Source organism: Battus philenor, unplaced genomic scaffold (assembly GCF_028537555.1).
Source record: "Battus philenor isolate CCGP_79_NKW_IND1 unplaced genomic scaffold, ilBatPhil1.0.hap1 SCAF_7, whole genome shotgun sequence".
Classification (NCBI taxonomy): domain Eukaryota; kingdom Metazoa; phylum Arthropoda; class Insecta; order Lepidoptera; family Papilionidae; genus Battus; species Battus philenor.
In genome coordinates this window covers 2,969,319-2,983,755 of record NW_027181737.1, presented here as the reverse complement: position 1 = coordinate 2,983,755, position 14,437 = coordinate 2,969,319, and the positions used below count along the sequence as shown (strand labels likewise).

At 33.5% G+C, this 14,437-nt stretch overlaps 1 protein-coding gene across 1 annotated transcript in view; it reads left to right on the top strand.

Annotated features, from left to right (window-relative positions):
- The window catches only part of LOC137930998 (uncharacterized), a 31,941-nt gene extending 19,767 nt beyond the window's left edge, over positions 1 to 12,174 (top strand). Inside the window, exon 2 of the mRNA XM_068774381.1 lies at positions 10,621 to 12,174. Coding sequence (XP_068630482.1) covers positions 10,621 to 11,964 — 1,344 coding nt within the window. The 3' untranslated portion in view covers positions 11,965 to 12,174. The remainder of the gene's footprint in view (positions 1 to 10,620) is intronic.
- Positions 12,175 to 14,437: the final 2,263 nt, after the last annotated feature.

The following is a 14,437-nucleotide window of genomic DNA, read 5'->3' as shown; positions in this document are numbered from 1 at the left end:
TATTATTTCTGTAATTATAGAATTTTGAATAGGGTATATACATACATACATACATAATTCTCAAATTTAAAGCTTTTAGATCTAAAACTAAACATCCTGTTTTATTAATAAATACATATACAATTAACTTTCATTTTAATAAGTCTATAGGTACATTTATATTTTTAGATTTAATTAATTTTGTTCGGAATAATTGATTTTGGTAATTTCTTTTATTTACTTTAATTACAGGTGAATAAAAATTCTTTTAAATCTTATGAACTAACTAAGACAGTTTAAAATTCATACGTCAATTTTTCCACTGGCAAAGTAAACATTAAATAACTTTAATTAAATTTGTGAAGCAATAATCTTTGTATATTCTATAGATCGGACCACAAAGGTCTAGTCATAGATAACAAAGAATAAATGATCCAGATTAATATTAATCAATATTATAATTATTATTAAATTCTCTAAAAAGAGAATTTGCGATAATCTTTAGTAAAATTATATGTGGTTAGAAAAATCTTTAATCACACAAAAATATGTTTTATAACCATCATCGGTCATAGGACGTCCACGGCTGGGCATAAACGTCTCCCATAGATTTCAAATAGCACCTGTATCTTGTACGAGTAGCATATCTGATCTTCATCCGACGAAGTACGCGATACGCGAGAAGGTGGAAGTAATTAACCATACGAGCAGGTTGGGAACGAAAATGACAGCCAAGATTTGATCGAGATTCTGTATTAAGATATATGACTCAAAGACAGCGACAACGTCACTGATGACGTCCGAATTTAAATCTGCATTCGAATTCCAATTCGAATTTGGAACGTGAAATACACATCCATGACGAAAATATTTTGATACTTTTAATGTCTTTAACCACACGCTTCAAAAGATTGTATTCCATCATAGCTTCCAAACGATTTGTATCAAGACATGTCATATATATTTTTCATTGTAATTTACATAAAAAACTAAGGTCATTAGATATAAGACCCGTGAGGGTTATATAGATACAGAGTTTCCTCAAACTAAAAGGATTTTCCGGTTAAAAAGCATTGAAAATAGTGTCTTACTCAAGTTAAAACTAATATCGTTCCATAAATAGTACGGCATTACGAATAGTTTTATGACAATGTAACTTTAAAACCATAGATAAAAAGGCAAAGGATATCCTGGTTCATTCTATGTATATACCGGTTGGCATTAGTGCTAATTCATTTAAATATTAAATATCTAAGCAAAAACATTGAAATGTATAAGACTATTTACCTTTTAACACGAGCGAAGTGTAAATACTACAGAAAAAAAAGTCAACATTAAGTTTTTTTTTTTATTACATACGATGTCACTTGAAATGTTCGGTACTTTGATGACAAGGTTAATATTAATATAGTATTAGTAGTGGAAATCTAAAAATAATTTTGATATTACGTAATACACAAGGTAATCGGTCATAGATGATAAGGCTTTTGAGGGGTGAATGTATAGTTTATTTGTCCGCGAGAGGCTTTAAAGTATATATACCTATTACCAATTAGCTTGTACCTATAAAATCAGACATCTAACAGTAGCAAAGTCTGCACGGACAGATAGCAAACAATATATATAAATAATTTAATAGAAAGTAAGTTTAAAAAGTTAATGACATAGCCAACGGCTTAGCAAGTTCAACTTGACGTTGACTTTTAGGTCTCCTAGACCTAGTCAACGCTTAATATTAGGCAAAATGGAAGTCAAATGCTACTATAAACGATAAAACAGTAGCAGAGGGCAGGTCACATGGCACGCAGAACCGATAGCAGCTGAAACCTTAAGGTTCTAGAGTAGGAACCGTGAACTGGTAAGCGAAGCGTAGTAGACCTTTTTAAGATTGTCTGAAAACGCTGGAGGCCGCATCTAACCGGTCTTAAAAGTATGAAAAACTATAGGGAAGGCTTATGTCCAGATGTGGACATATTACGGTAGAAATGTAGACCATGGTTCCCCTTTTTAAAGGTCAAAGTGTCATCAAAATGGTCAAGTACTCATATTTCATATATAAAAACCAACATCTCTTTTGAATAGGATAAAAAATTTCGTAATATTAACGTCTAGATCTCGTCATATCTTAACATCAGACAAGACAGAAGTAAAATGCTTGCCTATAAACGATAAAATAGTGACAGTAGACAGGCCATTCAGCGCGCAGAGCCGATAGCAGCTAGAGCCTTAAGTTTCAGGAGAAGTAACCTTGTGAAAGTCATCGGAAGTTTTAGGATTGAAGCCGCGTGTAAATTTTTCTGTTGATAACCTTTGTGTCAAAGTCTAATAATGGACTTCCATTGGTTGAATTGACGAGAATTAGCTAGCTTTATATTATCGTCTTTAAAGTTTTTACACATATATAACATCAAACTTTATACACAGGATATTAAAAGTAAATGTCCAACGAAATTTGTACAGTACAGCATTGTACAGTATATATTAATGTCGCGAAAATTCCAATGTTTCGTACTCATTGCGGATAAGTAATAAGATAAATTTATTCGTTCCCTTATCGAGCTCTCGTCACGGATTCTGCAATCGTGGCCGTCTCGTTCTCATAAACGTGCGACGTGTAATGACAATAAAAAAAAAACCCGCTCCAATCCGACATACGAATAATATTTGAAAAAAAAAAAGAAAAACCTTCAGACATTTTTATGTTAAATACAATAAAAATCTTACTACAAAACAAACTAGTCAAGGTCGAATGTTAAAATGTATAAATAACGAAAATGCTAGAGTTCAAAGGTTAAGAAGTCTAACATTTCTCGTCTTCATATTGATATAAAAGAGAAAAAAATATTTTTAATAGTTATTGCCGTCTCTGTCTACTCGAAGCGGTATAAAACAGTATTATCTATTCAAGCTTTATACATCACATAAAAATTCGTAAAAATATCTCAATATTCTTAGAATTCTCCATTCAAGTGTTTGGTAGATAGCGATGTAATGATAGGGGCCGGGTATAATACTCGAAGCTATCCGCTTAGGAGATTTAGGGAATCCTATTTGTAATACGTTGACTTTCATCTTGAACAACCAGACTTATCCCTACGTAATCAAATGTACAATATCCTAACATTGGTTTCTAAGTCCGTCTTATATATGACATTCGATATTGACAGACAATTACTTTAACAAGTTATAGAGATTTCGTTATTAAACCTCTCACGCTACCTCCGCTACATACAAATTCACAATAAATTTATTCCTAGTTGTTTCGTTAAATCAGTCGTACGTTTTTCTTTCCTAGAGAAATGTTCTACTAGTGCTCGCACTATACATATGTACTTTTGGATTCTAATTGCATTAACAAAAATCTTCATTATTAAATCTCTCACGCTACCTCCACTATATATAAATTTACAATGAATTTATACCTAGTTACTTCATTGACTCCGTCGTACGTGTATCGATTTTCTTTCCTAGAGAAATGTTCTACTAGTGCTCGCACTATACATATGTACTTTCGGATTCTTATTGCATACTTTAACAAAAGTCGATAGATAAGATGCTACATACGTTTAACAATAAAAATAACTAAGCAAAACAGTCAATTTTAATGTCATACAATAATAAAATTGTAAGCAGTGATTTCGCCTAATTATTTTGTTCTAGGCTGTATCTGATAAAAAGTATATATTCATTAAACTGTATTGTTAAACTTTTAAAAGATGTATTGATGTGGAGTTTCTTCTTGCTTTTTCTCCATATTTATAACACCTTACGAAGCAGAATAGAGTCGAAAATAAAATAGGTTTATAACAAAGTTGACGATCAATAAAAGGCATGTTAAAAGTTCCAAAGTTGAATACATTGATTTTATCTTTTATCTTCATATTTTTATAAACAAGTAAATTAATTGAAAACAAAGCAAGGCCACTCGTCACCAAAAACGATCTGGAAATTAATAAGATATGAATTAATAAAGAACAGTGATGAAAATTTTATATTTTAATTTTTACAATACACCATAAAAAGGAGCGGTTATGCAAAGTCGTTAAGATATATATATAAGAATAACGTATGCTGCGCTAGCCGTTCCGGGGTCTCAACTCATAAACCATGGGTGTTTTGTATCTTTATATGAAACTTTCAGCCATTTTGTTATTAAATTTCTACATTTACGTAACTATAAATTTAAAACTATATTCGCTTATGAAGGGAATAAGAGAGGGTAAAAAAGAAAGTTTGAGATTTATTTAATCATTTGATTTATTGTACCATCTCGTGCCTATGAGATAAAATTGTTGACTTGATAAACTCATTCTACAGTATTTTGATTTAACTATTACCACACGTAAAATGCAACCAATGAAAACCACAAATAAAAAACAAATCGATTGTAAGGCATCGATATTAACATTACTGTAATACAGTACACAAAAATGTGAGGTTACGTAAGGCTGTCTTGGCCCGTCGGTGGTCGAGATGCAAACTTGACCCCGTGGCCCCTTGTTCTGACAGGGAATGTACTCTGGTACAGTCGCGTACATTTTTTATTCTATAATTTTTATTTTTACTACACCATGTAATTTTACTAAAAATATTTTTTAGCATAAAACAATAGAGCCTATCTACCTTTCTAATTCTTCGCATAGGTTGTATTAATTAAATGGGTCATAAAATATTAAATTAAAAATATATGTCGACATAGCAACGCGTTCGTATTAAATATATATAAAAGTAATTGAATATATTTGATTCTAAAGAAATAGATGAAAAATGTCACTGGTGATGTTCTAAAACTAAATTTTGGCAGCAGACATAAACGCAGAATATGTTTCTAGGACACCTAGACTAACATAAATACCTCTAGGATATTACAAACAATTAAATCAATTCAAATTAAATGTTAATCTATTTTGTAGGTTAGCTTGTTGTTTTACATAACAATAAAAAGCGCACGTCTGTTTGTTGTTACGACATGTTTTTATTTTAATACCAGTGAGAATTAATTAATGTTATTTTCATTGATAATCATAATATCAACCATAGGACATCTACTATTGGACATAGGCTTCACTCAAAAACTTTTAATAAGAAACATCCGGTGTCGTCCGATGACCTTTAACAAGGTCAACAACGACAGAACCTTAAGGCTTCTACGGTTCTGTTCTGCGCGCTAGTGACCTAACCATTTACCACTTCGACTTAGAAATCCGCTGTGGTATTTTCTATCGGCTATTAATCTTGTTCTGATTGGATCTCATATATTAATCATGTATTTACTTAAGCAGTGTGTTTTGCAATACACCCTTTGACTATTTAAACAAAAAAACATGACCCGGATACAGAACTCTTGCATTCTTCGGTACATGCAAACATCCGGTACCGCTGCAATCGAACAATCAAATAAAACAAACGCAATTACGTCAAGTTGATTGACATTGACAGCCGTTGAGATAGGCGTAGGCACGGCGGCGACTTATATGGTCATAGCAGCCGAGATGCGATGCGTTCGGAATCGTAAACACTTGCCGATAGACGAGTGTTTCATCTCCGCAACTAGATATCAAGAGATGTTCATTGATTCATATAAATATACAACGTATCTTAATATAAATATACAGGATGATTGGTTATAGGTGTAAAAACTATAAAAGGATGAATGTACAGCTCATTTTGTGTCAATTATTGTAAAAAAATTAATTACACAATGATAAAAAGTTTTAAAATGTCTGTTTCTGCAGGGTTTGTACTGCAGGCTTTGTACTACCAGAAGTTATTGGCCAGTCGTATTTCAATAGAAAAAAACACTTACTGTAATAAATTCCTGAATAATCACTTGGTCATTAGAAATAGGTGTGAAAGATTTAAAGCTTTTTGATTTAATGCCTTAAGGTGTCTTTTACTGTAATATACCGATAAAATATTATTCCCGGTTGAGATGAATAGTAATTATTAATTTTTTAACGATAAAGAAAAAATATTCCGGCGCGAGACGCGGGGTTTACAATGAGGGGCCGGGCTCGCGCCGGCGCAATATACCTGCCATCCAACTTTAATGAGTCCATACTAACTTCTATGGCGAACTGTTACTCTTTAGCTGTTTTTCATATTTTTTATTGAACCTGCAATATTATTACGAAATAAGGTCTGCCACGTGCCAAAAAACGCAAGACCCGGCACTGATATGCAAATGGTATTAAACAAATGAACAACAAAAAATAAAGTTTGGTTCTGACTGACTCGCATGTTTAAGAGCTATTAACTTTAATAATAATATGTAAAAAACCTCAATTATCATTTATTATTTATTACAAATTAATATTACAATATTAAATAAATAATTTAAGCATAAATAACGTACCGAGAAAATAGAATTTATTAAATAAAAATAAATATGCAAGTATTTCTTGAACACATCTTAATTTATAGTGACATTTAATCGCATAAAAATGCCAGATCTCATAACGTGGGAAAAAATATTACAAATTTATTACGTTGACCTTTTGTATTTAGTTAGGGCTGATATAAACATGAATAATTTATTTTATTTACATACTAATTTGTAAATTAAGAACGTAGATAACTAAAAAGCATCTCACAATACACACTTTATACTGTTCAACAATTTATTAAAGGCTATATCAAAATATCGAGATGAAACAGGTATATTTCAGGAAAGAAAATTTTAAATAGGTGACTTATGTCTAAATAGAAAGAGATTACAAAACTAAAACAACTACGTTTACAAATGCTTGAGGCCCTGCAATATAAAATTACAATCCATTAACTTTCTTTGACGAAGGTCAATACAGAGTATTAATCAAACAGATAACTTATTATCTTGCCAACGGTGTTATGTAAAGAAGCCTTTTCAAATTCCTTCCAACCTATGAATCACTAAGATCTTTATTACTTACTTCTAGCCACTTTTCTTGGATTATCTCTCTTTGTGGAAGGACAAATCTCTTTTATTAAGTTTGTAAGGTTTAAAGAAAAAAAAGATCTTTTGATTTACAAATTAAACATGTCAAGTTCGTACCATATTTTCTTTTTCAGTCTTAAAAAAATCAGGGCTTTTTATCATGATTTCAGACTTAGGACGTCTTGCTAGACATAGGCCTTTCACATACATTTCTAGTAGAAGCGGTCTGAACTCAGATCTTCCGACGACCGTTACAAAGATGCCGCTCCACTTAGTGGATTGACGTCTAACATTGCGGGTCAGTGTTCTTCCCTAGAATTTAAAAGGTACAGCTGCCATAGGTTTTATATTCTATTTGGCCCGCCCGCTGCCTTGTTACTTTCGTTCATCTACGGAAGTTCTCATACCTGATTGGACCTCTTGGAGAAATACTAAATATAGCCATCACCATGGCTCATTAGGGGGACGAGTCTGCCCATTGGCATCATGAGGTTCGATGTGAAAGACCACATTTCATTGTCATGTTTAGAAAAGATTACAAAATGTGGATAAAAGAAAAAAGAAAGAGAGAAATTAAGATTGAGAGAGAGGGTGAAATAGGAAAGTTTGTGATAGGATAAGGAAACGAGAGGAAAACATACATGTCTGTGGAAGACTTTCGTGTAAATTTCTTTATTAAGCAACAAAATGTACTGCTGTGTAGGAAAACGTTCAAACCATTTCGAAAGTACTTACGAAATGTTAAGTGAAACCAGATCTTAGTTAATTGCTTGGGTTATGTAAAACCGATTCATTCCGTCAGTTCGGGAGTATTGTTCCGCGTGGACCAGACAGCATAGTTTCTAAATGCCGCGTTTGTTTGTCCGTCTGTCGCAATATTGGGGTCAGGTTCATTTGTTTTGTTACACTTTAAGTAAATAGCTAAACTTTAGCAAATGTTTACGTATGATATTACATACTCAAGGGTAATTACGTCAATGAATTTCGAGTAAAATATTTTTTGAATTACTAGATAGATCATGTAATAGTTTTTTTTCGTTTTGTAACAGGATTCAATGTATTAGGGTGACCGGAAGGTAATGTCGCTTCCATAAGTTAAAATTACACGACGAAATTTTGAACAAGTTTAGGTTTTATTCTATACAATATGTTCACCTTCATTATCAACAATCTTTTGCTATCTAGTATACAACTTTTCAGTGCCGGAGCGGTAACAAATCAATCGGTTTTTCTGTAAAATATGTTGGCAGAAACGACTACTTTCCGATCCCCCTAATGTTTTATCCACCAAATTAAGCACATGTTTACAAATATCTATAAATGTAATTACAATAAGTGTAGTATTTATATAAATACCGTCTTAGCACCATCTTAGCTTGACTGGTAGAGAATGCCTAAAGGCATTAAGTCCGCTTTTACAAATTTGTACAAAGAATAAATGAAAAGATAGATATTTATATAGCTGCTTCACCAGGCCGCTTCCAGTCGATCCAAATGGAAATCTAAGGCTCATGTCCAGCTGTGGACGATCTATGACTTATATGATTACGATGAATAGGCTTTGATAGTACAGTTAGTGGGACTAGCAATTAAATAAATAAATAAAAAATTGCATTAATAGATTTTAATTTTAGAATTCGTATAATTAACAAATGAAAACAGACAATCACAGGGTTGTATAAGTTTGAATAAGCAAACAACATTCTATTATAGATCGCTTGAATACCTTGGGCTTCTTTACATGCGTTTAGTTTTTCACGATCGATTCAACAGAAACATCTTAATTTTAAATTACTTAATTCACATTTACACTGCCAATGCTAATACAAGGTGAAATGTATTTTTAAGCAAGTTAAATTATAAATCGGATTTAAATCGCGTGGACTAAAATTGAAATATCACTGGCTATTTAAAAAAGGTTTTAACTGTTTTTTCTGCATTTATTGTCTACTTGTTACCACAAACTCTGACAAAACCTACTAGTCTGTCGCAATCCAAGAGACAAAATAAATAATTATAATTAATAATTATCTGTAAAATAACTATAATATCTTAATTATTATAATATTGGTCCTTTTCTTACTGAGGATGGACTTCCGTAAGGTAACGCCTGATTCCATTAAATAATGTCTTAACAATAAATAATTTATGCAAAAATAATTATAATTTATTTAAAGATTTACTTGCTAAAATACTACAGATAATGTTTTTTCATTGTTTTCGTTCGTTTCGCTATTTTTTCATTGTTTTCGTACAATTTTGTACAGTTCTTAATTAGCAGTACATTCGTTTAAAAAGATTTATATTACCTATTTAAATAACAAAACATAAACGCCTGTGATTTTACAATAGCAAATTTGCTCTCTAGTTTATTATTGTTAAAGATTTTTTAAACATTTTATATTGATTAGAAAGTAGGTAATAAATAATTATTGACAAATATTATATTATGGGGGGCATGGGTTCGATTCTTGGCGATCTAAATTCTTTCCGAAATGTATACACTACATTAACTATAAACGGTGCATAAACCAACTTCATTCATTCAAAATAAAAACGCCAGAAGAGGTAAATTTTACAGAAACTATAATTAAACTGAGCTCGCCTTACGGTAAAAAGAAGTTGGAGGATGCCTTAATAATGGGATGCCATTCAAATTAAAATACGTGTGCTAGAAGGTTTCCAATCATGTCCAGATCTGAGAAAAGCCGACAACAAATTTTCTTCTTATCATTTACAAATCCTTAATGAGCAAATCATTCCCAAGTTTTATCAATGCTTATAAAATCCATTACACTGTTTCTTAATATTTAAACAACTTATGTTTAAATTTTTTTTTAAATTTATAGTATGATGGTTCAACCATTATGGTGCAGATAATTAATACAAAAGTAAAAATCTAGTACGAATATTAAATTAAACAAATGAACATAGAGAACCTCCTTTACAATTCGGTATGTTATTCGTTATTGGGCAATTATTTTTAAACTTTTCATAATTTATAGTAACATCTTCGAAGTTCTTAAAATTTTTGATAAATGTTTTGACATTTATTCATATGAAACACGATTCTGGGGTTATCTGTGGATCTGTGTAAACAAATTTGTAAGTACTTTGACCTTTAAGTCATCATTTTTAACACACGCATCAAATAATCAATCATTCTGTGGACATATATTTTATGTTTACTGAACAAGTAAATGTTTCCGCTTGGTCAAAGTTCAATGTGTATGTATAAATTTTAAATGTTTTTCGCACTTGATTTTTTTAAACAACGATACAAATGGACTTCATATTTTGAAAATAATGATATTAACATCATTAAAAATAAAAAATTCATTTAAATTAAAATATGTTTTCTTAATTATTATTTAACATTTTTTTTACAAGTTAAGGTTATATTATAACAAGGTTAAGATAAACATACAAAACACATTTTCTTAATATTCATTCCACCATCCTGTTTCCGGGATAGAGATATACATCCTTCTACTTTCACCTTCCAGGATGAGATAGGTCTCATCCTTCACACACCCTCAATACTCTATCAATACTTGGAATTTTTCAAGAAAAAATCCAGATGCTATTTTACCTAAAAAAGCGCTGTAGTAACTATAATTATAACAAGGATGTTTAACAAAACATCTTAAAATGATCGCAATGTTTTTATAGAAAATAACTTTGTTGGCTTTTAATTCATTTTCTAATAAAAATTTCTTTCACAGAGGCTGTCACTGCACGCAGCCGTGGTGCTGCTCTCAGTGTACCATACCTGCAAGGCGGAGCGTCAGGCGAGAGATGTATCGAGTCTCTTCAACCAAAACTACGCAGTATTGGGTGGGCCCATCGATGCTAATCTGAATGAAGATGGTTACTTCTACCCAACGCCGAAGATACCTTTCCCGCCGCCGCCAACGCGGCCGTCATCGACAAGGCCTCCGCCACCTCCCCCACCGCCAACACCACGACAAACTAGGCCACCACCACCTCCGCCTACACCACGACCCACCAGGCCGTCACTGTCACCAACCGTATATGTCTACTCAACCCCGCGTGTTACATTCCAGCCGACTAGAACGCCTCCTACCTACAGTACACAGTTAGACGCCAAAAGAACAACCGGATATGACTACCCAACTCCTAAAGTAGTCTTCACTCTTCCACCCCCTACTACAAGGCGTCCACCACCACCTCCACCTCCTACAACCAGGCCACCTTCTACCTACTTACCTCCTACTACTACTACAAGAAGGCCAACACCACCCCCAACTACTAGACCGCCACCGCCCCCAACTACACGTCCACCACCACCGCCGACTACAAGGCCTCCTCCTCCTCCAACAACCAGGCAACCTTCCACCTACTTACCTCCTCCTACTACTACTACTAGAAGGCCCCCACCACCCCCAACTACCAGACCGCCACCGCCCCCAACTACACGTCCACCACCACCGCCGACTACAAGGCCTCCTCCTCCTCCAACAACCAGACAACCTTCTACCTACTTACCTCCTCCTACTACTACTACCACTAGAAGACCCACACCTCCCCCGACAACCAGGCCGCCGCCACCGCCTCCAACCACAAGACAACCACCGCCACCTCCACCAACAACAACAAGAAGACCTTCCACCTACTTACCACCTACACCATCAACAACAAGAAGACCGCCACCTCCACCTACAACAACAAGAAGACCGCCACCTCCCCCTACAACAACAAGAAGACCACCTACTTTCTCAACGCAATTACCCACATTCAGAACAACCGGTTACGATTACCCCACACCGAAGCAAATTTTCACTTTACCTACAACCACCAGGCGACCAACAAGGCCTTCCACAAAGCCAATACCAACCACCAGGCCAACAACGCGTCTGACAACCACACCGTCTACTCCTGGATACACTTATCCAAGACCCTCTCCCACATTTTCGACTCCCTCCACAACTAGGAGACCAATAATCACTACACCTGCAACCACCAGAGTTCCGTCAACCACACGAGCGACTTTTGTACCTGATCAAGGTTATTTCTACGACCGCCCTAAGGTGCCTTTTGTTTTCTAATTCAAAATCGACTGCTTCTTTGATGCCATATTAGATGAGTTACCAAACCTAGTTTCATTTCTCTACTTCATTATTGTTGTTAATATCGATTAATTTTCTTTAATTTCCCTTTGGTTTCAAATGTATAATATATATCTGTAAATAAAAGCTATCATTATATAACTAACAAGTTAGCCAAAACTATGAATGTGAAAAATTTACGAAAATAGTGGTGATACGTATATTTTCTTACTGGTAATACTCAAATAAAAAAAAAACAAAACGAGCTATCGACACTGCCTTAATTACTAATTTAATTTTAAGTTTGTAAAGATATATTTTTAAATAAATAAAAATACAAAAACTTTAAAACTTACTAACGAGTTTTTACTATCCTTTCATTCCCTATATTGTTCGTAATTATTTAATAAATCATATCAGTTAACGTTCTATGAGTCAGTTATCGCAAACCTTTTTTAAAAAAGAGCGAAAAAGTAAATAGACCTTCACTCCTAAAGTAAAAGGTTTTAAAGTCACCTCATAAGACATTTGAAACGCTCATTGCAATGAATTAACTGGAAGTATTAAAACATTCAATTTTAAACTAATATTAAATCATTAATTAATGTTTTTAGAGCAGTAGTAACGACTGGAGAAATCCAGAAATACAGTCTTACATATAAATCACACTTGTGTATTAATTATAAAGAAATGCTACTACTCACAAACAAGTTTCTAGAAGAAGGGCAGCAGTATCCTCTGCGTCCCATAGCACACATACTGCAATCATCAACACGCTTGCTAAGCGTGATGATTATGGTATATAACTCCATAGCTATCTTTGTAAGAAGCATAAGACTTGCAGTGGGCGTCTGTGTTTAGACGACGACGAGGACCAAATAGTATTCCTTAAAGAAAAAAGATTGTTTATCTCTATTTTTAATTATAAACAAATGAACATCGCGAAAAAGACACTAACGTGAGACACGTGATGTAAATAATTTGTAATAAAATTTTAAAAAGTTGAAATTCATAAAAGAAAGTGAATATAAATTTATTTTAATAGTCAATTTGTACAATTTTTTTATGAGCTATAATTAGAAATTATAAAATGTTTAATTTTTAATAGTTTATTATTTGGCAAATTAAAATCAAGTTGATGATATTTTATTACAAGCAATCAAATGCATTGAGACGAAAGTTTGCGACCAATGTTTGCTACCAGTAATAACCTAATACAGTCTCTCTCTCTCTCTGTGAGACTTTCTGAGATTTTACTAAGAGATTGAATCAGAAATGGAGAAATCCGTATACAAGTTGAAGTTGCATTAGCCAGGCCACATAGCGCGCAGAACAGAAGGCTGTGACGGAAGGTTCTGGGATAAAGACCAAGGACCAGCAAGCATACAGTAGGATGTCAACCCATCGTTAGAAGACGCTGTATATAGACCGCTTCTAAAATGTCTTATAAGAAATCTATAGGGAAATTCCTATATCCAACAGTGTACATCCTGTAACTGAAATGATGAAGATGGTCTTTAAAAGTTTGTATTTTGTTTTTTTTTTATTTTGCTAATGACGTCACAACCATAACAGAACTATTTTTCCGGTCTTACATTGGAATGCTCAATTCAGTATTGTCAACTAAAACTACATAGGAACTTGATGATCTGATGCCAACCTTGTTATTTTACGTCCAATATACTAATGCTGATTAAAAAGGTCAGTAGCCAAGGATACGTTATATATATTTATTACTTATCTAGAGTAGGTAAGAATCTTGTGAAGTATGTCACTGCTACCCTAGAAGCTACCTATCACTGACTGCAGCGCCACGGGCCATCGACGGCACGCTTTTACAATCGTCTTGTATGTTAGGCGACTCGTCTTCAATTACGCCACCGAAACAGACACCGTCGTTACAATAGACGATGTACCATAAGATTCACCGTCCGACTGTCTAATCCGAAAACTAGTAAGCCAGAGGAATGTGAGATATTGTGAAGAAAAATAGAGGATTATATGACTAAAATTATGACGAAAAAAGTGGGGAGTAAAAAAAATAAAATAGAAGCGATAAAAAAATTGAATTGTAAAAAACCCTGTCCCTCTCAAAATAGGAGTGAATGTGAGGTCCCCAACAACGGAAGCAAGGAACAAAAGGCTATCAAAACCATTTACAGTGTTATTCCCACGTATTATATAAATAGCCATGAAATTTTCGAAACACAATTATGAGGCTTGTTTCACATTGTTACATTTCAGTTAGTGTAGAAAACATTCTCTACTCCTTTTTTTTAATAAAAGACTTCGTAACTACAAGTACAGGTCGATTGGTTATAGGTGTAAAAGCTTAAAAGTTCTACACAAGTTTTCCAAGCACTTTATGTAAATTTATCACCTGAAATACATTACATTAATTTATCTTTTTTATTGGAATGTGACAGGCAAACTTATTGGAGTACAAAGTCTATAGAAACAGATGGTAAACAAT